General features: G+C 37.4%; 1 protein-coding gene across 2 annotated transcripts in view; it reads right to left on the reverse strand.

Moving 5' to 3' along the window:
* The window catches only part of LOC131043532 (pentatricopeptide repeat-containing protein At5g42310, chloroplastic), an 88,057-nt gene that overhangs the window by 43,579 nt on the left and 18,432 nt on the right, over window positions 1–26,046 (reverse strand). Inside the window, exons 2-3 of one of the 2 annotated variants that reach the window (XM_057976743.2) lie at window positions 18,124–18,276; window positions 17,685–17,756 (exon numbers count right to left, since the gene is read on the reverse strand). In XM_057976743.2, the coding sequence (XP_057832726.1) occupies window positions 17,685–17,756; window positions 18,124–18,276 (225 nt within the window). Of the gene's footprint in view, window positions 1–17,684; window positions 17,757–18,095; window positions 18,277–26,046 lie in introns of those variants that run through there. The other variant, XM_057976744.2, reaches the window with a different exon arrangement.

Genomic DNA, 26,046 nt, shown 5'->3' on the forward strand with positions numbered 1-26,046 from the left:
TTGTTCATCTTGATGGTATCTATGTTTGTGGTAGTGATTTGAAAATTATTAGCTGTCCCTAGAAGATTGCACTCACTTTGTGGAGATGTTCTTCACATGTTAAAGCAAAGCTTAGTTGAGCCTCACTTGAAGCCATCCATTATTCTTGCATTCCTAGTGTTAGTCTAGCATTCCTAAAGCCTCGTCCCTTTTTATAGCTTCTTTTAATCAAGAAATCATTAGTAGTAGTAAGAAAGAACCTCATTGCAACATAATTCATAAGAACAGCATTCCTTGTGATTAAGAAGTTTCATCTCTTTGAAGAACAATTACATAAGTCCCTTTGGAGGAGCAGCAAAACACATCAAACCATTGAAGCTATCCAACAAGTCAAGACCTGACATTGTAAACCTTGGAGTCTTCTCAAGTGATTCTAGCACTTAGCACTAGAGAGGTCTTTGTTCAAGAGAGGATAGAGTATTCAATACTTTATTCTATGTTCGATAGTGCATAAAAACACATCAACGCCTACCTTAGCCACTCTAAATAGATGATGTGAACCTTCGTGAATGTGTGTTGTGATAGCTTGAATGATGTTGTCTTGAGCAACAATGTGCAAGTGCGCATGATCCAAGTTTCAAGAATGTTGAGTTGATGATTACTTAAGAAGGGAAGAAATGTATGGCTTGAGTTCCACATTGAAGATTGTATGCAAACCCAAATATTGCAAGAGATCAAGAGCAAATGTGTCCTCACCAATTGTGCATAGAATGACATATGGACCATTGTGGAGAGACTTCATCTTCTAGTGTGCACCCTTGAAGCATTCCTTTTGAAGATGCAACCAAAATTTTGTCACTAAACTTGAAAGAGTGAGGCATGGGGTGCATGTCATTAACCATCTATTTGTTGATGAAAGGTTGCGCACTGAACCAATTATGTATCTAATCTCTCCCAAAAGGATTGCCAAAAAGCATTGATGAACTTTGGGTCGCACTCAAACACAATAGATGTGTAGGTAGCCCAAAATGAACCCCTACACAATTGAAGAAGAGGTGCACCATTTCTTGTTATGATGCTTTTCTTGCAAACAACCATGATGGGAATTTTTGAAAACTTATCCACTCCAATGTCATGCCCCTGATCTGACAAGGAATTTGAAAGGGAAATTGTCTTATGATAGTAGGACTTCACAATTTAATGGAACAACAGATCGTGATCACCATAACAGATCATAGGGAAATGAGATAGCAATTGCCTTGTGAATTGATCCTATCTCCTTGCCCTAGCAGCGATTCCCTCCAACACAAACAAGAGATTAGTTAGACTTAACAATAATCAGTTATGAAGAGTGAGTAAGCTATGAAGGGGTGTGGTTGGCAACAAAGGTCTCAATTTGGCAGCGAATGGACATACCCCACTCCAAGGATCACAACCTCAAGGAAAAGCCACAACCCTCCAAAGCCGATGGAAAGATATATGAAGACATCGCCCAGCATCCAAGAAAGGGATCGAACAAGAAACCCCTCATATTCACAGCAGGCTGATCAAAATAATAATATTGAATTATTGCGGTATGCAGAAAACATTTATCTCCATATGTATTTGTATTACCCATACATATACATACATATATATATACATACATACATATATATATATATATATATAGAGAGAGAGAGAGAGAGAGATCTAAATGTTTGAATTTAACATAAATATCTATGAATTTAATAATGTGAATTTTTGTTTGCAATAATCGATCATGTTGTGGGAAAGGGAATGCAAGGAGGGGGAATGATGAGGGATACCTCACTAGGCACGCCACCTCATGAGAATGGTTAAGGACCACATGAGGTTAAGGGGGACAAAGTTTCCGCCCTTGGGCCTAGGTTGAGGGTCAATTTAGGGGCACCCTATTGCATGTCTACCCTACAAATCCTATATTGATCAATTGTTGACATGAGCTAGAAGGGATCCTCAATCATAAGAGGAGAGAAGGATGGCATGATAGAGGGAAACAGCATACAAATCCCACTAGATACACCACCTCATGAGGCCAAGGGGGACGGAGTTTCCGCCCTTGGCCCTAGGGTGGGGGATATTTGGGACACCTTATCATGTCTCCCATCTCAACCCTCATTATGATTGAACCCCCACATAGTTGGTCAGATTTGTTATGTGTTATAGATATATATACATTTTCCTTAACCCTAGAATGGATGTATCTCAAGATCTATACCTACATTATTATCTAACTTGGTTGCAGGTTTCCAAAACAAGACTTATCTCATCTTATTCTTAGGTGAGGATTAAATTTATAACTATACTATACTCTTGTTTCATTTGGATTTGTGAAATTAGGGCAAAGTATAAGGTGATCCAAGAAAGGAACATTACATACAACAAATATTGAATCATTCTAATTCTGTCATAGGGAGTTCCCTCATAAAATGGATTTTTGTGGAGCTACAAGAGGTGTGTAAGCTCGGGCTTCCTATTGTGAGCTTGGCAATGCAAAAAATGATACAAGACTTGATATGGCACTCAATATCTACATCCATGTGAGGCCAATATACGTGTTGTTGTAGCACTGCTAGGGTCCTGGTATTGTTGAGTGTCCACTTCTCTTGGTGAAGTGTGCCAACTAACTAATTCTCGAGTTATACCTTGTAAACACAAAGATGTTTGAGCTTGAAAAACTTGTCACTCAAATTAAATTCACCAGCGTGTTGACCATATGCAAACATACGTAGGTCTATGCAAAGTCCTAAACTATTGAGTATAAATTCTTTGAGTCTACAAAGTTGTGGACACAAGAGTGCAACATTGTGATGAGTACACGATTCAGCAGCCAACTAAGGCAATCTATAAATTTATTTAATTATCCATATTGTGCTTGATATGTCGTCCACTTCATGTGGCACACATTCTCTAGCTTTCTCTAAGTGTGCAAAAACTAAAGTGGCTTATGATTAGAATGGATAACTGTCTCCTTACCCAAAATGTAATGTCACTACTACTTAAACAACTTGAACAACGACATACTATTACTTTTGATGCAATGCTACATCATACCAGTAAATGTCTTTGGATGGTAGGCTATCAAATGCCCATGTTGAGTGAGTAATATGCCAAGTGCATAGTCAAATGATTAGATTGGAATCTCAAAGAGGTGCACAAGGTCCATATTGGCAAAATAGGCACTATGTGGAGACACCACTTAAGCTCCTCAAAGACTCATTGTTGCACAAGGGTTCCAATGAATGTTGTAGAAGTTGGCAAGTCCAATAAAGCTACACAATTTGGTGAGTTGTCAAGTTTGCCAATCTCAAAACACTTTGACTTTCTTTGAATCTACATGGATGCCTATCTGTCAAAGTTACACTTGCTAAAGTTGGATTGCAACTTGTGAGTACCAAAAAGTGTTTAAGATGCATAAGACATGCTCCTCCCAAGTCTTCTTAAAGATGAGAATATCATCCAAGTAGACAATGAAAAAGGAGTTGGTGAAGGGTTGTGGGATGTTGTTCGTCAAGTGCCTGATTGCTATTGGCACATTGGTTAGACAAAAGGGCATAACCATTCATTCATATAGCCCCTTCTTGGTTTTGAATGTTGTTTTCCTATCATCTTCAGGATGAACAAGTACATGTCGCTATCTTGATATGAGGTCCTTCTTCATTAAGAACTATGCACCATAGAGCTCATCCAAGAGATTGCCAATGCATGAGAGAGGCTACCAATTCTTCACTATGATCTTGTTGAGTACACAATAGTCAATGCAAAGGCACCATGTGCCATCTTGTTTTGGGGTAAGGGCTATTGGACTATCACTTGGAGAAGACCCAAGTCTACTCTTTCCTTGACAAATTAGCTCCTAAATTTGGTGTCAAACTTCATCATTCTCCCAAACATATTTGTGATCATTCTAGACTCGTGTGTTCTCTAAATGCAATAGTTTCAATTATTTTGTTTAATTGTGCTTTTTTTCAAGTCTATGTGAAATCCCTAGTCTGAGTCAAAATTTTGGGTTGTGAGTCCAGACCGAGTCCACTTTTTCTATGGTAGGAACAATTAAATGAGCTGAGAGAAAATGGTTTGTCTCAATGTAAAATACAACATTACATAAATATAATAATTCACTACTATGACTGCAATATTTAATGTTACATGAACATCTACCTCGTTCAATGACAATACAATAGGCTCATTAAAGTGTTGCAACAACTACAACGACCTTATTTAATGACCTACGTTAACTACCTAATTTACATACAAGTGTAAATACACTTTATGACATTATTATTCTAATACATCCTAATATGTATACTAATGCTCCCCTTAATGACTAAACTGGAAGGATTTAGATGGTTAGCCATTAAATTACAGTATGTCCGTTGAGATGTGCAAAACTGGGAAGGAATATCTACACAAGCAACCTTCATGATGTTGAAGAAAATAGCTGTGATAGAGATCTTTATTACCGTTTTCGGCTCTATTTGCACTTCGTGTTTCTTTGCTTTATGCTGGGTAATTGTGCTTGAAGTATTCTACGCTTCTATGTCCATGTTGATGTATCTTATTGTGGTTATTCAATTGTGATGTCTGGGATTATGCAACCTGGCATCTTCTTGTGGCTACTGTTTCTTTATCCATCTTGTTCCACCTTGGTGTCTACTGTTTTTCTTTCGTATTTCCTCCATCGTATTTTCTAATGCTATGTTGGCAGTTCGTCTATGCTTATGTGACTGTCGGTGATGTAACTGAGCCTTTGTGGCTGTCAGTGACTTCTCATCTCCCATCGTGAAGACTATTTTGTATACCATTTGATATATTATATATCACGTTCCTTTCTTGGCACTTCTTCTTCTCCCGGCAGATTGATTCTTGTATGCAGGTCCATCAGCAAGTTAATGAACTAAGGAGTTCGATCATCATTGATGTTCAGAGTATTCATTTGTATATTCTGAGAAGTCTAAATTCTCAGTATGGTGTAAGGATTAAAGTCATATTGTTGAAGTGTGTTATAGAAGTGAAATGTATTTATTTGATAGTATCTCCGACTGTTTGATAGCAAGCGGTGACTATCATTATTTGTACTGGTGATGAAATCTAAATAAAGTTTTTATTTGTGGGCTGGGTTTTTCACCCTCAGGTGGAGGGTTTTTCCAAGATAAGGGCATGTGTATTTGTGTTTTCTTTTTTGTTTCAGTTCTCAGTTTACTCTTATATTCTGGTTCAAATTTAACACATGATAGCAGGCACATGTGAATAGTGCAAGAAAGAACATAGTGAGCATGCCTTGTTGTGGAGTTATCAATTGGTTTATTTATCCTCCAAGGTGATGCACCTAATTTGATGAAGTCATCTTTGGGATCACCTCCAAAGTACTAGTAGGGCCTTCAAAGCATAGAAAACGAATGTTGTGGACACAAAGTCTTGACTAAAGACGAATTTTGTATGGATTGACCCTTACTAAAATGGAGAAACATTCAATTCTACATTGCAGATACAAAAGTGGAGAAGTACAACCCATAGGCCAACACAATGGAACACCCCATGAACTATAAGGTACAACTATCAATGGCACCACAATACAAGCTTCTATCTTGACCTCCTTAGATTTATGATTAGACCACAATTACTCTAATTTATCATGCAAAACAAGCTTAGTAAGTATGCATAAGCCTTTGAACACACCACCTACCCTATGCCTCAAGCAACTACTTTATCCCAATTTACATCACAAACTACGCACTCTTTTCAATAAAATTGAACTAGAATGTTAGGATATTTTGTAATCTCCCTTATAAAGAGTAAATTTTTATTCAAACATACAAAATTCCATACTAGAAGTTTGATACCATTATTGAATGCAATTTTTGCATCACCTGTCCCTTTAACTATATATGACTTGTCATCACCAAGCAAAACATAAACCCTATGACAGTCATCAACATTGAACCTGCCATACCAATCCTTTTGACATGTTTAGTGCTTGGATGCATGTAAATCAAAGAACCAACAACTGCTTTTAGCACCATCTAAGAGAGCCATTAATGCAAACTCCTCATTGTAGTCTTCCTCAAAGTATTTCACCTCATTTTATTGCTTATGCATTAGATCATATTGTCATTTCTTGCAATCATTCTTCACATGCCAAAATTTTTGAGAATAGATGCATTGTACTTATCTTCATGGTTGTTAAGTGGAAGATAGAAAACTATGGTGCGTACCCTAAGACTGTGCAGCAAGTGCTCTTTTTGAACTCCCCACAAAAACTGCATTCATCTACTATTGTCATTATTTTTTCTATAACAAGTATGAATTGACCATGTCAAAGGTCAAAATTTGGCTTTCCACCAATAGGTTTAGAGACTCCACAGAAGTCTCATAACAGGGAAACAAGTTGTTGATGATCAAAGTGACCATATCTTCCTCATCCACTAGTTTGTTGATTGCTGCAAACTGATCCTTACAATCTTTGGGTTTCAGAAAGGGCTCTAACAATGATCCACCCTTTTACAATTTAGAAGAAAACAACAAATTCTTCAAATATATGACTACTTTTCTCAAATACTTGAGACTAGCTTTTCAAAGTTTCCCATAGTGTAAATGCAAATTTGGCATTATGGACTTTAGGAACTAAAACATCAAACAAAGTAATGATAGGGCCTTCCAATGAGTCTTACCAAAATAATTTAGGTTGGTTGCAAACATGCTTTTGGCCCTTACAATTACTCTATCACACATCCGATACTTAGCAACTAAGTCATCGGTTCCGATATGTGTGTAGGTATGGGTATCGAAAGCAAGTACGACAATATGGCCAAAACAAATTCCTTAGGTACAAGTATGGGAACAAATATTTTTGCAAATAATGACTATGAAGTACTTAAATATTCTATTTATTGGCAATTATGAGTATCACTATTCTTATTGGCAATTACAAGAATAGTGATACTCAAAATTGCCAATAAATAGAATATTTAATAGCTCATGCTCATAATTTGCAAAAAAAGAAAATACTCAAGTCAAATGTCATTACACAATGAAAATTCAAAATTACAATCAATATTTAATAGTTTTCATATTCTTCTTCATTAAAAGTATCAAGGTTGACATTTGGTTCAATTTCATTTGAACCACAATCAATTAGATTCCACTCCCACTAGTTGCATCACGTGTCATGACCCTTCAATTTGACATTCAATTTCCAGTGATGAAATTGTCTTACAAAGTAAGCCTTCACAATCTCATTGCCTTGATTGCCTATCTCAGGTGGGCGGACTTGATCAAACTATTAATTAGTTAGCAAAGGACCAGTCCCCTTTTCCCAAGAGTTGCCACGATTCTATTAATTAGTTAGCAAAGGATTAATTGGAACAGTTTGATTGGTCAAACTTGGGCGCTATTAATCCAAGGGAGATTATGAAGATACAATGGTTTGATAGGGAGGCATCTCCTCCCAACCAACACAGCCAGCAATGGGAAGAAGCACGACTTTCCAGGAAGAATGGATATAAAATACTATCATCACCCATGAATACAAAACACACCTCTTCAGATATCTACATCACTAAATATAATGACAAACGCAGATCAAATCAGATCAAGAAGAATAAAAGTAATCTGTAACAGAAAATCGTGCATCACAACCTTATCAGCAGAATGGTATGACGTATCTGAAATATGTATTAAGAGAACATTTGCAAGATATGTAATAGGGAATATTAAGAATAAGAAACAATTATTAGTAGTACGTGTTATGACGTTTTCACACATCACCCCATCACAAATGGGGACCCCCTACTTTTTAGGCCCTCTCGGTCTTTTGGTTTTGGTTTTTTGGTCTTTTTGTGGCAGTCTCTACAATCTCTATGCTTTGCGAGTGTTTCGGGGTCAGTTTGATCAAGTCTTCTTTTCATTTGAGCAAATTTGGTTAAGTCTAGGGCTCATTTTGTCAATTTTAGGGTTTTTTTTTCAGTCCTAGATTTTAGGGGTTTCCTTTTAGGATTTTCGAAAATTGAATGTTGCATTGGAGTCAGAACCCTTCAAGGAACCTCCCAGTAAAATTTGAGTGAATTCTGAGCAATTTTCTATTTTGAGAAAGTTCCTATTTTTTAGAGATTTTACTCCTCCCGGAATGTCTTCATTTTGCCCAAAATCAAACTTACTATTTTTAGTAATTTCTATTTTTAGTAAGTTTCCATTTATAGTAAGTCATCCTACGTCCTGTTTTGGGGTCTAACTCTGACATTTTTAAAAGTTTCTATTTTTGGAAAGTTCATTTTTGATAGGACCATTCAAGCAGACGCTGAAGACTGAGCATTCTTAAAGATCTGTACAAATCCAGAAAGTCAAAAGCAAACAAACTAGATCAAATAAATTTATAAGTTTAACTATACATGAGATCAAAATTTAAGTTTAAATATTCATATAATGTATCAAATTCAACATTAAATTTAAATAAAAATTACAAAATGTAATTAACATAGCTGATCAGCGATAGCAGTATTCAAATAAACAACAAATTGAAACAAAGTATGCTTGGTTCATATTTAAATTCCACAAAAAATTGCTTACAGAAAAATCAATTATAATAATTGTGATTAAGTAGTATATTAAATTTTTTAAAATAAAAACCATATTTCTAAATAATTTACAATTTATATAAAAAACACTAAAATGCGAAAATACGGAAAAGGAAATACCAATAAACATTCGGCGCCAAACATTTCGAAGGGAGGGGGGCGAAGACAAGTGTATGCCACCCAGCCGCAGAGTATAACGATCTTCAGTCCCTCACGCAAGCCCTGCTGCTCCAGGGGGCAGTCTGGTGTAGGATCGATTTTAAACGCACAGTGGGAAAAAGCATTTCAAAGAATAGACCTAGGCAATGGACCGAAAGAACCAATTTGTGTAGTGGCTTCGCCCCCTTCCGACGGAAATTGGCAGATTTATCATTCTAAAAAGGAAAAAAAGAACATCAGAAAGGCACAATTAGATGTCCGAAATCCCCGTCAAGGATACCCTCCACTTACAAGCTCAAATCGGATTCCATTAGGGAGGATTAGGGTTTGGGGCCCTAAGGCGGGTTAAGACAATCGACCCCCAAACAGATGCAAAGCAAAATACATGCAAAATCCCCAGTGATTTGATGAGACCCATATGGAATCAATATGAGCGAAATGGAGTATATGTCAAATGGACGAGGAAGGGCAAAGACTTCGATAAAATTATTGATTGGTGGAATGAACAATATCCAGAACAGATAAGTATTGCTAGGTTAGAGAATGATTTTATCTTCATTTTATGTGAAAATAATAGCATTAGGAATGACATCTTGTCTGGTAATTTGAAATTGTTTTGTGGTTATGGTTTTATTTGTTGTGCATGGCATCCGCACTTTGATCCTTGGTTATACAAACCTGTCGATTGCTTAAAATGGTTTGATTTAGGGTATGTTCCCATCGAATTTGTAAACCCTAAAATTTTGGAAATAATAGGTAATCAATATGGGCAATTCTGTGGTTGTGAGGGCTTAGATAGAAAGGACCTCACCAGCCATTTGAAAATTCTTATTAAAATAGCCTATGAAATTAACACTGTAGATTCCACGTCCATTAGCACAGAGAAAGGAACCTGCTTTATCTCCCCCAAACTTTATACTGGTGCTTTAGACAGCTCTGATATTTGGTTGAAAAAAGGGCCAAAACAGAACGATTTGCTCAGGAAGGAGCCGGATAGTAGGTCTGAAACCAAAAACAGCAACATCCAACTGGAGGTGAGTAAAACGGTATCTCCCCACCAACAGCATTCTGTCCCTCGAGTTAACAAGGATAATGCAATCAAGGAAATTGAAAATCTAAAAGAATTAATTAAGGATAGAGAGCATCTCAAAGAGGAAGCGGAATTAGAATTAGCTATAATAACACAGCAGGATTTAGAAGATAAATACCGAATTATGTCACCCAAGGTGGATACAACCCAAAACCCTTCTGTTGAGGAGGATGCGGGCACTTCACCTATTTTAAAAACAGCGATGGAAGTATTTGACAATGACACCATTCAAGATCTATCCCCGGAAGAGGAGGCAGAGCGATGCTTCCTAATTCAGGAGCTGCTATCATCTATGGAGGAAGAGGAAGTTAGAGAAGTTAGGAAAGAGCTTGGCTACCCTCACACTATTAGCCACAGGTCGGTTCCACAAAGCTCTCCTAACCCAGGCATGAATGGTCCAGTCTTGGAACCTCAGAAGACTCTTGGGATTAAGAATATCTACTCAGGGAAAACTCAACCAGATTGTGCTAAAGTATCTAAAGCTCGAGGAAGGAAATCCTTAGGAGAATTAAGATCCCAGGTTGGGAATGCTAAGGACCAAGGCAAATTGACTGCCTTCTTCGATAATGGGAAGGGCAAGGACCTTCCCTTGTCACAATGAAAATCATAAGTTGGAATGTTAGGGGTATGAATGCCCCTAACAAACAGCGCTTAATTAGGCGCTTTATATCTAATTATAAGAGTGAAATCATTCTTCTCCAAGAAACTAAGTTAGCTACAGGCGAAATAGAAGCCTTTACAAAGAAAATAGGTTTATCAAAATCTGAATTTGTAGAATCCCTAGGGGCAGCAGGTGGTTTGGGAATCATCTGGAATCCTAGGAGGGTTTCATTTTCTCCCCTGGCCGGGAACAGACATTGGCTCGTGGGGGAGGTTATTAGACATAATAGCGACCTATCCTTTTACCTCATAAACGTTTATGGGCCAATTCCAGACAGAGATAAATGGGCGGTCTGGGCCGAGATTAGCAATCTGTTAAATAGTGATCCTAGTAAAAACTATGTTATAGGGGGAGACTTTAATGCTATTATTGACTTATCAGAGAAAAATGGAGGTATTCGCAGAGAGTTCCAATCTCTTAAAGACTTCCGCAATTGGGTAAAGCATGATAATCTAATAGATATAATTACCAACAATGGGTACTTTACTTGGAATAATAGAAGAAAAGGGTTTACCCAAATTGCAAAAAGATTAGATAGATTCTTCTTTAGAGGAGAGCTAGCAAACTTCCCCTTTAACTTCTCAGCCTCTCTATTACCATCTTCGGGATCTGACCATTTTCCGATCCTCCTTCATATAGAGGAGGCTGCAACACCTATCCGATGCCCATTTGAATTTGAAAAAATGTGGGTACAAGATCCCAGGTTTTTTGAACTAATCGAAAATTGGTGGAAGGAAGCAAAATGCCAAGGTTCTAAAATGTTTTGTCTGATAAGCAAGATGAAATATGTTAAAAATATGTTACTAAAATGGAATAGGGAAGAATTCGGAAACATATTTGAGGCTAAAACAACAGTGGAAAAGGAGTTAACGGACCTTAATGAGAAGGTTTTTAAGAAAGGGATGAACCAGGACAGTTACCTTAAGGAAAAAGAACTTTTAGGAAAGTATGAAGAAATCCTTTCCAAAGAAGAAATATATTGGAAACAGAAATCAAGAGAGAACTGGATCCAAAATGGAGACAGAAACACCAAATTTTTCCATAACTGCACCAAGGCGAGAAGAGCAGCTAATACTTTAACCAGGATTACGGACAACAATGGTAATTTGCTAGAAGACCCAAAGAATATTGCCTTGGAGTCGATACGTTACTTCAAAGGGACTTTCAACTCGGAATATTCAAATTTGGACAACACAGTCCAAATTATCAGGAACATTCCAAAATTAATCACAGAAAGGCAAAACAGTATTCTAAACAAGAAATTCACAGAAACAGAAATTAAAACAGCTCTTGATCAATTCAATCCGGATAAAGCTCCGGGTCCAGATGGTTTCCCAGCTTATTTTTTCCAAAAGTGCTGGCAAATCATAGATAGGGATGTGGTGGATGCCTTGGAGGCAGTAAGAAACTCGGGCAATATACTTAAGGAGATCAACAATACATTTATCACATTAATTCCAAAAAATACTGAAGCGAGGAGCTTGGATGATTTCAGACCTATCTCTCTTTGTAATACTATTTATAAATTGCTTACCAAGACTTTAGCGAATAGGTTAAAATCAGTTCTCCCCAGTATTATTTCAGAAGAACAAAAGGGGTTTGTACCAGGTAGATCTATATTTGATGGTATAATAATAGCACAAGAAGCAATGCACTCATTGCAAAAGAACGGAAAGGAAGCCATGATGATCAAACTAGACATTAGGAAAGCGTATGATAAGGTGGACTGGAGATTTCTATGTAAATGCCTCAAAGCCTTTGGCTTTTCGAAGCAGTGGGTTAATTTAATTTATACATGTATTTCTACGCCCCAATTCTCAATCCTAGTGAATGGCTCTCCGGAAGGATTCTTTGGGATTTCCAGGGGTATCAAACAGGGGGATCCACTTTCACCCTTCTTATTTATTATAATGGCTGAGGCTCTTGGGAGATCCATAACAAAGGCCAGATTAGAGCATCATCTTGAAGGGATTAAGATCACTGAGAACATGGAGGCTCTCACCCACCAACAATTTGCAGATGATACAATGCTCCTTGGCAGCGCCAATAGAACAGAAGCCTTGACATTCAAAACCATCCTTTCCCAATATGCATCAGCATCTGGTCAGAGAGTTAATCATAGGAAATCTGAGATTTTCTTTTTCAACACTAATTTGAGAACAGAAATTGAGATTAGCCGAATAATGGATTTCCCAGTAGGAAAACTACCATGTAAATACCTAGGGATTAACCTAGACAAAGGGAAAAGCAAAAAAGCATTATGGAAAAATATCATAGAAAAAATGAACCAAAGATTGGATTCTTGGAAGAATAAGTGGTTATCTTCAGCAGGAAGATTGACTTTAATAAAAGCTTGTTTGTCTGCTATTCCGATATACCAGATGTCGTGTATGCAACTCCCTAAATGTGCCCGGGAAGACATGATTAGAATTATGAGAAGTTTTTTCTGGAGGAAAACGTCAGATAAAAAGAAGTTCGCCATGATCGCATGGGATAAGGTTAGTCAGCCGAGGAATAAAGGGGGGGTGGGGATTAAGGATTTGGAAGCCCAAAATATGGCTCTTGGAGCAAAGTTGGTGTGGAAATTGTTATCCGAGCCCAATCTTAAATGGGTAAAAATCATTAAAGCTAAATATTTGGAAAACTCCAACCCGGACTGTTTTTTCCGTACAGAAACCCCACCGAAAGGATCGAAAGTTTGGGACTTCCTGGTTGAGTGCAGGAACCTAATTAGGGAGTGGTTAACCTGGGATATAGCGGATGGTAACAAAGCTCTCTTCTGGGATGATTCGTGGGGAGGGCATTCAGCCCTAAGCGAGTCAAGTATAAGTGAGGCAGGTATTGCCATATGCAAAGAACAGAGGGGTGTGTATGTAAGGGATTATGTTATGTTCCCCCATAATGATCCAGCATTAGGTTGGGAATGGAAAACTTTTGATGAGTTGAACTTACCAGTTAGGGACAAGGAGATGCTAGTAAACATACTAAGAGATAGACAAGTAGCCTTCCATAGCGGGGAGGATAGGTTGATTTGGGCTGGAAGTTCCTCGGGAGTCTACAATGCTAAAGAAGGATATGACATATTAAAAGGTAGACATAATAACACAAGCACCAATATCCCTACCAACCTATGTTGGAATAATCTTGGGATACCAAAAGCAGGGTTATTTTTATGGGCTGCTTCTCAGAAAAGAATTTTAACCTCTGACTGGTTCAATAAACTAGGCTACTCAAGGCCATCCAGATGTCCGTTATGTGAAGCGGAGGAGGAAAATGCAGATCACCTGCTTTTGAATTGCCCCTTTAGCTAGAAGTGTTGGGACTGGTTATGTAGGAGTCTAAACTGGCAAACGCCAAGGCCAAGAGATATTATGGACTGGGTAACCAGCTGGCAACCCCCTTCAAACCTTAGTGTCTATGCTATGATTTGGAAAATAGCACCCGCTATCCTAGTATGGGAAATATGGAAGGAAAGGAATAGAAGAATCTTTAAGGATAAGCGGATGCTAGTAGAGTCTCTCATAAACAAGATCGAAGCTGTAATAGTAGAGAAAACTAACAATAGATTAGCAGCTATGCAATTAAGGAATATTAATTTATCTAGAGGAGATGAGATTCTCAGAATGAAATGGCCCGGGCTCAAAATACCACCATATATAGGTCCAGGGGGGCTTCATTCGTCAACCCTAAGGATGGCATCGAAATGGTCACCTCCGAGCGAAGGTTGGCTTAAACTAAATTTTGATGGAGCCTCAAGAGGTAATCCGGGAATAGCAGGAATCGGATGTGTAATACACCAGGATAATGGCAATGTAGTGGCTAGCCTTAATAAACCTATAGGGAACACCACTAATAATATGGCAGAAATACAAGACCTACATGAAGGACTTATCCTAGCCAGGTCATTAAAAATTAAGAAATTGGAAATTGAAGGTGACTCGGCTCTAATTATTAATGCAGTCAGAGCAGAGAAATGTACAAATTGGAAACTGAATGCTGAGGTAGGTAGGATTTTGGACCTAATTAAATATTTTGAAGAAGTCTCTATTAAACATATCTTTAGAGAAGGGAATACCATAGCGGATATACTTGCAAACTCTGGGGCAGACGGAAATTTTTCAATAAACATAACAGGGTAATAAATAGGATATTAATACATTGATATATATATATATATATATATATATATATATATATATATATATATATGTGGATATATCTGTTTATATATACATATACATATGTATATACATATATGTATATATATATATATATATATATATATATATATATATTTATGTTCCTTATGCCCCGGCTTGCTTTTATCTCTTTTTTTACATATATATATGTATATATATATAGGCTCATATATATATATATATATATATATTTTATATATTGTTTTTTCACTCGTATAATCAGAGAATTATATATATACATATATATATATATATATATATATATATATATATACATATATATATATATATATATATATATATATATATATATTGTAAGCTCTCCCTTTCTGATTATATTATATATATATATCCTTTTTCGTTTGGCTTGTGGATATATATATATATATATATATATATATAATTATATTGATTCACCTTATATACTTATCAAAATCTTGGGCCTAGATCCCTTTTGATTATTGCATATATCTTGGTTTCATCAAAACAATGATTTTTGGAGGTGGTAACGTATGGGATATTTGTGAAAGCTTGTGCGAAGCATAAATATTAGGCGAGCTCGCCTCACTTGACAGTATGTACGTAGATCTAGGTAATTAAGATGATGACATATTAATAATCGAGTAAGGTACAGCTGTAGCAAAGTTAAGTAGGATAGGGCATATGCGGATGTCCTATGAATCTTTTATAAGATTTCATATGAGATTAATCAGAGCCCGAGCATGTATAGTTATGATGACACCGCGAAGATAAATTAACCCTAGGCTTCGTATTTCAGACATTTCTTCTGTTAGGAAAAGTCAAGATAGTATGGATACCTGCATAAGATCAATGAGCACTAAGAGGCAAATGGCCTTTGTCGGGGAAATCACTAAAAAGCGTTTAAAAGAGATCATACAGTTCCCACATGAGGTAGTAGTATATGCGGTGCAGAAGATTTTAGGAAAAGATTACCTCCTCAATGAAGACAGAACAAGGGCAAATACTGACATTGCCGCAATGTTTGTGGCAGTTGCACTACATTTTGAAAGGAATAAGGAGAAGGTTGAAGCCCTGTGTAGAAATGTGTTTATTCCGTCCATATTAGTTGAGCTCAATAGGGTCTTAACTAACATAGACAATGACTTGATGATCCCTCGACCAAAACAAGAGGACTGGTTTAAGGCCTATCTCCACAAGGAAGGCATAAATATCTATGCCGAGCCTAGTTCTCCTGATCTTTTGGGTTAGTTTGTTAGAATCTTATGGTATATATGGACGGAGGCAGGGACTTTACAGTTTATTACAGTTTTTACATATGCTCGTTTATCAGTTCAAACTTGAATGGACCTTGATACGTTTTTTGTTTTTTACTATATATAAATGACTATGACTCATAGGTTTGATAATGTTTCGAATGATTATTTGGCAGAGTCTTTTGGTGTCTTTTTGGAATCTATGATTATCTATTAGCTCCATGCTTTATGTAATAGTTAGCTCCATGCTTTATGTAAGGCAATATGGGGTGTGCTGAAAGCCGATGGATGAAATATTTAGATATCTGTTAGCTTTTGTTGGTCTTTCTCATCTCTGCTGTTTGAATGAATAGATAAACAAAATGAATCTTAGACTATTACATCCAGTTAATTTATTTACGGGCATGTTTTAAACTAGGACTATAAGGAGATTTGATCTATATGAACAGAGGAAGGTAATGGTATGAATCTTTGCTAGTAATCTAGCCCACACACAGGATGGTATAATAATGCCTGTGAGTATTGTAGCCTAGATAATCTCTTAAATTAGAACGATCATAGCAAAGATGGTTCTAAAATAAGAGATAGTAAGGCTACAGTAGTCCAAACAGGAAATTCACTATGCTGTATTTCAGACTTATATCTAACAATGCTACTGATACTTGATTGGAAGTGGTGTGGTGGTTCTTTTCTGTGTTTTTGTGTTTTTGTTGCAGAACCAGGATGAAAAGTTCAGATCAATTAGGTAGCATTGGGGTCGAAGATGACAGTTAAGGCTGGGAATCAATCAACAAGGAAATTATCATCTAAGGAAAACTAAGGATATCTTAGCAGTAAGCTTGAAAGCTTACGAATTATGTATTTATTCAGAAAGCAACTGGAACCTTCAATATTGATGTAACAATTGTATGCTGATCCAGTAAAGGATCTGGGCTAGACCGGAGGTTTTCTTCCCTCCATTCTTTCCTACCGGTGCCCACACTGAATGGAGGTATAAAAAATGCCTCTAATCTCTTCTGTACTTGTGAGGTTTTTCTGTAAGCAACAGATTTGAAAGGAAAATAACTCTTCTTTTCACATCTCAGACGTTCCTAGCTATCACTGAGACAGTCAAGGGACATCTCGGATGTCTCCAGCCATCCTGATGGCTGGCTGGGCATCCCAATGACATTCCATCAATTCTGAACACAACCCAGGGACATTCCATCATTTTGCTGGAGATTGTGGGAACCCAGGTGGCATCCCCTGCCATCCCACCACTCTGGAAATGCAGTTGGGGAGGGGCCAATGGATTTCAGAGGGGCGACACATCCCTGTTTAACATAGTCATTTTCCTATTTTATGCAAGTACCTAAGCAGGATGACTGGGAAAACAAAATTCCTGCACTACACTACAGGTTAAAAATATAACAGAAATAAATTAAAAATTGAAGCATACCATTCTCATATTCCCCTTCTGAGGACACCTTTTATCAGAGCTAGAACATTAAATCTGTAAAAGCTGCTCATGATAATAATCTTGTCCAAAAGATATTTTACAACTTTCATACTGCTGTATATATGAGCTCATACTTTTGTGAAAAAATTTTAAATTCCAATATAAAGTAGCTCCCTCTTTCTCCATGATTTACTTTATCTAGTTAAGAAATAAAAACTATGCTAAAACTTAATATGAAAGATGAACCACCCAACCTGAAACAATAGCCAAAATATAACAATTTGTGTTTATATTTTATATAAGAAATAAGGAAAAATAACTGAGTATACCTGATCAGATTTCTTTGCCCTGATAAGTGCTTTCATTAAAGTTGTGTATGTGACAACATCCGGTTTGATGCCCTTCAACCATGAAATATCATAGCAAACAAGCTGAATGAGCTTCAAGTTGAATCCTCCTTTAAAAATAATTTGACTTGTATCCAAAGATGGAATAGCTCTAGAAGCAAACGACAAAAGAGCAAGATATATACACTTCATGCAAACCTGAGGAAAACTGTATACATAAAGAAATATGACGACAAAATTTGTAGTCTGCCAAGAAAAGTGCAAAGGAAACAATGCAATATGATGAAGCAAATAATAAATAAATAGTTATTTGCTTTCAGACAAGGCAGATACAAATAGGGAAGCATCCAAGAAACAATAATACTTTGACAATAAACAAGGTTGCAAACCCACAAGAAAAGGCAATTGATGGATGACATACTCTTTTCTTCATATACTCAAACACCCAAAACGCCTCCAAATGTCTTCCAGCCACTGCAAATGCGTTTATCAATAAGTTAAGCATTAAAAGATTAGGCTCTACCCCCTCTGCTTCCATAACTGTAAAGCAATTCACAGCTTGTTCGCACATGCCCTATAAACAAGGTAAAAGCATATGTTAAGTATCATATGATCAATGATAAATTAGCTAGACTATACCCAGCTTCTTAACAAATGAATTAATTTTCAATGAGAAACTAACTAGACATTAACTAACTTTCCAACAAATGAAGTAGAAAAGTATCTAAGCAAAAGTTGAGTCTATTTAATGTTTCAACATTTTTTATTAATCACGTAATGAGTATAGTTTGGGATAACATTTGCATCTCTTCTTTGCAGATATCTTTTTGCCAATCCCAAAAATCGAATGAATACAACACTCATGTCTGATATGTTACTAGAATGCCTTCCCATCCTTGGGAAGTACACCACTATCAATTGGTGACCTATTATGTATCTAATAAATCATCCAGTTATTGGCACACATTATAGAGGATATTAAAATCCATATGCCTACGTTACAGTCTTTCTCATCATATGGAAAAATGGCTTGCTATTACTGCTTCCAAATCCCCTAATGAAAGGTTCACCCCTGATCATTATTTTTTTGTTTGTTTTGAGAGAATAAGATGGAGATGCAGAAAGTGTTTTGTTTTTCAAGTTTCATTCACCATTTTTTATCCATACATTGAATATACATTGCATTGGAAGTGAATAGACAATTCATTGCATTAAACCATATTTATCACCATAACAAAATCAGTAAGCATCAAGTATTAAACAGAAATCAGACTTGTAGAATTAATTTGCAGACCTAATTACAAGCCAAGAAGTTATTTGAGACCTTCAAATGAACAGAGAACTCTCCAAATCTCCTCAAAATGAATTAGAACAAACAACCAACCAAATGCAGATTCAAATCCAGAGAAACCCACACCAAAACTACAGATTGGAGTCACCAGCAAATACCCACATGCCAAATGAGGAATGGCACCCAGCCTACAGAGGCAATTGTCTAGAAAAATCAATCCTTTACCAAAATCTGCAAATCACATACCAAAATGTGGCACCCAGCAATGAGGAAGACAACCAATCAAAACATAGAATGATATCTATCACTCCCACTGAGTTATGAGCAAAACTATAGTCTCCAGAACCTCTGAAAATGAAGATCAGCTCACTGAATAGGCATCAAATCACTACAAAGCTTGAACAGCACTTGAAGAAAGCTCACCACACACCAAAAACTCAATAATCATATTGTTGTCATTTTGTGACACCCTTGGTCCTTCAGAAAGAACTGATCAGAGATACGATCCATGGACCAGCGCCGCCCTAGTTGATCAAGGAGAAAGCAGAAGAATCATGAAGTATGAAGTGTTGCCTTGTCCGGAGGAAGTTCCTCCCTTGGCCTTTTCTTTTTTCCCCGGAACTCCAAAACCCTGAGGTTCCGAAGTTCTTTCCCTTCGCCTTCTCCTCCCGGAACTCCGGAACCCCAAGGTTCTGAAGTTCCTCTCCTTTTGTCCTTTTTCTTCTTCTCTCTGGAACTCTAAAACCTCGAGGTTCCGAAATTCCTTTGCGCAGTTCCACCTTTTCCTTGCCTCTTTTTTTCCTTGGAACTCTGGAACCCCAAGGTTCCGAAGTTCCTTTCCCTTGTCTTCTTCAGAACTCCGGAACCCCGAGGTTCCGAAGTTCCCTCCTCTTCTTCTCCCTCTTCTCTGGAACCCCGAGGTCCTAGATTACCTTCCCTTGCCTTCTTCGGGGTTCCAGAGTTCCCTCCTAGCCTTTATTCCTTCTTTTCTTCGGAACTCCGAAACCCCGAGGTTCCGAAGTTCTCTTCCTTTGCTTCCCCTTCTTTTCCCGGAACTCCAGAAACCCGAGGTTCCAGAGTTCCTTCCTTCCTTGCCTTCTCTCTCTAGTTCCCCCGGAACTCCGAAACCCCGAGGTTCCGAAGTTCCTTTCCTTCTCTTCCTCTCTCTATCCCAGAACTCCGGAACCCCTGAGGTTCCGAAGTTCTTTCCTTAGCCTTTTTTTAGTTCTCCGGAACTCTGGAACCCCAAGGTTCCGAAGTTCCTTCCAGCTCTCTTTTCTCCCTTCCCAGAACTCTGGAACCCCGAGGTTCCGAAGTTCTTCCCTTGTCTTCCTCACTTCGGAAGCCTCCCTGGACTTCCTTCCGACTAGCGACACTTCTAAATGGCGTGATCAACACTCAAGGCTTTAAATGCTCCGACAATTTTGGTGACTTATGCAATTTCCTTTGTGGAGCCACAAGGGTGCATTTAATGTTTTTGGCAAGATTTCCATCAAAGGAGGTACGGGGCCAGGCTTGGTGACTTGTGTCATGACTACATACTCTGACTTTGGAAGGTCAATCAATCCACCTTCTCAGGGTTGCCCTTTGTGGGTATGGCTAGGTTGCTTGCCTATACGAGTCAAGTGCATGCACTTCCCTGTACTCCCAAACTGACATACAGGGGTCATGATCACTCTTGTAACCATTTTTCTATATAAAGGTTGTTAAGCCTCATCGTAAAGGGTTCTCTCCCTGTTGCCTTGAGCTTTCCTATGCTCTTTCTCTTCTCTTGAAGACTTGTAATCATTTTTGCATTTCTGCAACTATAAGATTGGCCTTTGGCCTTTGAATGAATTGAAATTACATTCTTGCCTTCTTTCAACTTATGCATGTTGTGTATGTTTCCTTACCTTCATCATAAGTGTGTGTTGTGGCTCTTCTCTCCATATATGTTGTGTTAACTTGTTTTCTGAGTGTGAGTTGTGGGAATCCTTCTCCCCTCTTGACACTTAGCAAATTCCAACCTCCATACATGCGTTTGGGTCACTCATGCAACTGAAGTTGTGCATCTCTTGGGTATTTCAGTTGATTCCTTGTGCCATTTCGGTAGGGAGAGGAACAATCTCTTCTTGGTGCATCACCTCCTTATTTCAAGCATTCTCTCTTCCCTTTTCCACTACAATTTGTTAGGATAGGCTTAGGAGTTAGTTTTGAAGTGTTGAGTTGGTTCAACACCTGCACTTGGATTGAGAAGGAAGTCAGCTTTCTCCGGAGATTCAACCCCTTTGCGCAAGGTCCCAAACTTCGGGGTTGTTCCCATGTTTCACAAGGTTGTTGAGTTGATAGCTCAGCAAGGGTGCAAGCTTTTGTGATAACACATATTAGAATACTCCATAAATCCTCAACATCTTCAAACCCATATCACCAAAACAAGCTAAAATTTCTGTAAAACTGAAACGAAGCACACCAACCAGCTAGGATGGACGTTTCACCATTTAAATGAGCAACCAAGAAGAGGGTTTTTGTCCTCAACTAGCAAAAGAACTCTCAGAGCTCATTCCAGCAGCATCTGCTTAAGTTGTCAAATCCAGTATCTACAAATGAGAGCTCCAAATCAAATTTATAAAAAAAGGGAAGAATTAGGGCAACACACATTTGAATTTGAATCCATTTCCCTCTCATTTCACCTTTTGAAATAATATGAAATTACCTCTTCTAGTTCGACCCCTTTTGAGCGCACAAAAATCAACTTTTAAAAACACTTTATCCAACTCTAAGTATTGGCGACACCTTTTGAGGGTATAAAATAAATCTTTTTAATTGCTAGAGTCCCTCCTTACCTTGGCATCACATTGTGAAGTCAAAACTAGTTTTTTAAAACATCTTAAGTTGACCCCCTTCCTGAGGTGCAGCAATAGGGGAACACTTTATAAACACGTTATCTTTTCACTCAAGTTATAAAAGGATTTTATAAAAAGCACTTAAGTGAAATAAATTAAATATTATTTTGTCAACCTTAGAACTTACCAAGGCACTAACTAGAAATATTTCACTCTGAACTGAGAGGAGACAAAGGCCAAGACCAAGTGCTAAAAATAGCACTTACTAAAAATAGCTATATGATACAAATAGAAACTCTATTGGAATTAAAGAAACGAAACTTGCACAGACTTGGCGAGTCACGAGTTGAGTCAGGCTTGGTAAGTCCCAAGGGCTTGGACTTGGACTCAACCGTGTCTGGGCTCAGTCGGCATCATACAAGTGAAAACTCAAAAAAAAACATAAAATTAAAGTGTTTTATTCACTTTTCTTTCACTTATGTTTGCTCCTCTACCCTAAAAGCATTGTCGTTTCATTTTGTTGGCAAAATAGAAGAAGAAAGAGAGAGTTGTGAACAAAAGTTAGAGTACATTGTAGGGCAACCAGCAAGTAAAGCAAAAATTCATCATTGAACCGCATTTGGGCAGCTTCGTATTTATGTTTGGCGCATCAAGAGGTGTTTACCAACAATTGGAAGGAGATTTCATTTGATTTAAGAGGTAAGCTTGATTTTTATTTTTTTTTTGTGTTTTTAACCAAAAATTGCATTATTTTTTCACATTCAATTCTTTTTTTCTATTTTATTTTTCTAGATCAAAGAAACAACCCTAGATGTGTTTGATTTATTTTTTGAACAAACCCTACATTTTTTTTTTGTATTAGTTTAATAATTATAAATAACAATTCACAAATGTTCATTTTTTTGTATTTATGTGTTATTGCAGCAGCCTTGAGCTTTTCACTTAATTTATTTCACAATGTCTAGAACCCCAATTAAAAAGGACCTGGCTTGGAAACATGCTGATTTTTTTCCTGGACAAAACAAAAGAGAGGTGATATGTGCATATTGCAAAACAATTTATCATGGAGGCATTAAGAGATCAAAATACCATCTTGCACACATACCCGCCCATGATGGGGGATGTAGAAAGGCACCTCTTGAGCTTGTTTGTGAGGTGCAAGTGCAATTAGAAACATTTGAAATGCAAAAAGAAATGAAAAAGAGCATGCATTGGTGGTATTGGAGAGGCTTCTTCCATACCTCCGTTTCGTCCTATCGTGCTAGTGCTAGTGCTAGTTCCAGTGGTCGTGGGAGTGTTCGCCTTGGTCCTAGAATTCGTAAATCTAGGATGGATTCATTTTTTTTGCCACGCACTACTCATAGTTCCCAATTGTTGCTCGAGAGCATGGGTTGGAACAAGGCCACACATGATGTAGCTAGACGTGCAATTGGAAACTTTTGGTACTATTGCACAATTCCATTCCATATAGCTAGGCAATTCTTTTTTGTTTGATTGTTTTAAAATTTATAGTTTGAGTCTTTCTCTTGACTTTTTATATTTAGGTGTCTGTTGAATTCAAATTTAGAGTTAAACTCTCTATTTTACGATAATTATCTTATAAAATTTATTTGTGGCATGTGTTAGGTCTTCTTTTTGGCAAAATATAGATGCCATGGTTCAAAGCCACAACTAAAGATGACTTAAAGGGCCCAGTTTTGACACAAAAGATGGTTGATGTAAAAACCACAATTGAGGAGCAGCAGTTGATATAGAGGAAGAAGGGTTGCACCATCATGACCAATGGTTGGACCAAAGTTTTGGGTCTAGCCAGGACTCGGCAAGTCCGGAGTCGGGTGACCTTGGGCAAGTCCCAGGGGCCCGGTCTTGGGCTTGTCGAGTCTAGGCGAGTCCTGAGACTCAAGAACTCGGCCCAAACCTAGCGAGTCCCAATGGTTGGACTCGGTCGACGGACAATAGGGAAAAAGACAAATAAAAAACATAAAATAAAGTGATTTAAGTTGGAATTTTTTTTACTTATATTGCCTCCCCAACCCTAAAAATGAGCTCATTTCATTATATTGGCAAAATAGGAGGAGAAGAGTGAGTTGTGAGGAAAAACAAGAGTGCATTGTAGGGCAACCAGTAAGGAGGAAGACCCAAAATTCGTCAACAAATCACATTGGGCCAGCATAATACTCACATTTTGGTGCATCAAGAGCTCCATACAAAGGATTGAAAACAGATTACATTTCATTTCAACTTTGTTCTACGAGGTAAGATTGATTTTTTTGGGGGTTTTTTTTGTGTTTTCTAAGCAAATGTTACATTGATTTTATTAAAAAAAACATACATTTCTATTCATTTCCTTGGAAGAAAGTTACAAATCCTACATTTTGTTTCGAAACAAAGTTCAAACCCTACATTATTTTTGGAACAAACTGTACAATGTTTTTTGTATTAGTGTATAAATGACAATGCACAAATTTTCATTTTTTTGTAATTATGTCTTATTGCAGCAGCCTTGAGCTTTTGAAAATCACATTTTTCACAATGTCATGTCCTAGAACAACCCCAGGTAGAAAGGATACAACTTGAAAACATGCTGAAATTTTTCCTGAGCCAAAAAAAAGGAGAGGCCAGATGTAAATATTGCAAAACAATATTCCATGGAGGCATAAATGGAATGATATACCATCTTGCCAACATACACAACTATGATGCTAATCCATGCACCAAAGCACTTGCTAAGGCTATTCGTAAGTGCCAAGTGCAACTAGAAACAATTGAAGTGCAAAAGGAAATAATAGGAAAAGGGAGGAGTTGGCAAGCATTGGTTGTGTTGGAGAGGCTTCTTTCATGCCTCCACATCATCCTAGTGCTAGTGCTAGTGCTTCTGCCAATGGTAGTGGGAATACTAGCATTGGTCCTAGAGTTCATAAATTTAGGATGGATTCATATTTTGAGCTACGCATTACTCCTCATGCCCAACCGTCGCTTGAGAGCAGGAGTTGGAATAAGGAGGTACATGATGCAGCTAGACATGCAATTGGCCAATTTTGGTACTATTGCACCATTCCATTTTTTGCAACCAGGTAATTCTTTTTTATTTTATTGTTTTAAAATTTATAGTTTGATTCTTTGTCTAATCATTTTTTATTGGACATACTTATCTTATTTAATTTATTTGTGACAAGTCTCCTTATTGGCAGAACATTATTGATGGCATAACTATATGTGGGGCAGGGTTCAAAGCCCCTTCTGAATCTGACTTAAGTGGCCCAGTTTTGATAGAAGTGGTGGCTGATGTAAAAGCCACATTAGAAGAGCAATGCGAGATATGGAGGAAAAAGGGTTGAACCATCATGATCGATGGTTGGATTGATAAGAAAAATACAACGCTCCTGAATTTTCTTGTTTCCACAGGTGATTGATCATTCTACTTCCCTCAATGCATTGAATAATTTGAATTTGATTTAGTAATTAATATTTTTGTTTCTTTCGCAAGTGATTGATCATTCTACTTCCCTCAATGCATTGAATAATTTGAATTAGGTTTAGTGATTAATATTTTTAATTAATGATTTATTGAATGAACATTGATTTTGCTTTATTTCAAATTTTGGGTGGCACCATGTTCCTCAAGTCCATTGATGCTTCCACACATTCAAAAACTGCCACATTGCTATGTGAGACTATAGAGGTCATGCTTGAGGTGAGTGAGGAGAATGTAGTTCAATTGGTGACCGATAATGCAGCAAATTATGTTGATGCGGGTAGACTTTTGATGGAGAAGCACCCAATTATATTTGTCTCTATGTGTCGCCCATTGCCTTGACCTCATATTGGAGGACATTGGAAAGCTTCCATGGATCAAGACATGTGTAGAGAAGGCCAAAAGTATTTGCAAATTTGTGTACAATCACGCATGGATCCTTAGCTTAATAAGGAAATACAAGGGGTAGACGGAGTTAGCTCATCCTAGAATCACTAGATTTGCCACCAATTTCATCACATTACAATCTTTGATTCGGTCAAAGGTAGCTTTGAGGCGTATGTTTGTTAGTGAAGAGTGGACTTCGTCATCCTATGCTACAACCACTACAGGGTTTTATGTGCCAGATTGCCTTTTTTATGAGCCAAGCTTTGGGCCCCCTATGCACAGATTGTGAAGGTAAAAAATTTATAAATTCTACATTATATTTTAATTTTTATTCATATTTTTCTTTTATTTGCTTATTCCCATTCACAC

The sequence above is a fragment of the Cryptomeria japonica genome, chromosome 2, assembly GCF_030272615.1.
Source record: "Cryptomeria japonica chromosome 2, Sugi_1.0, whole genome shotgun sequence".
Taxonomy (NCBI): domain Eukaryota; kingdom Viridiplantae; phylum Streptophyta; class Pinopsida; order Cupressales; family Cupressaceae; genus Cryptomeria; species Cryptomeria japonica.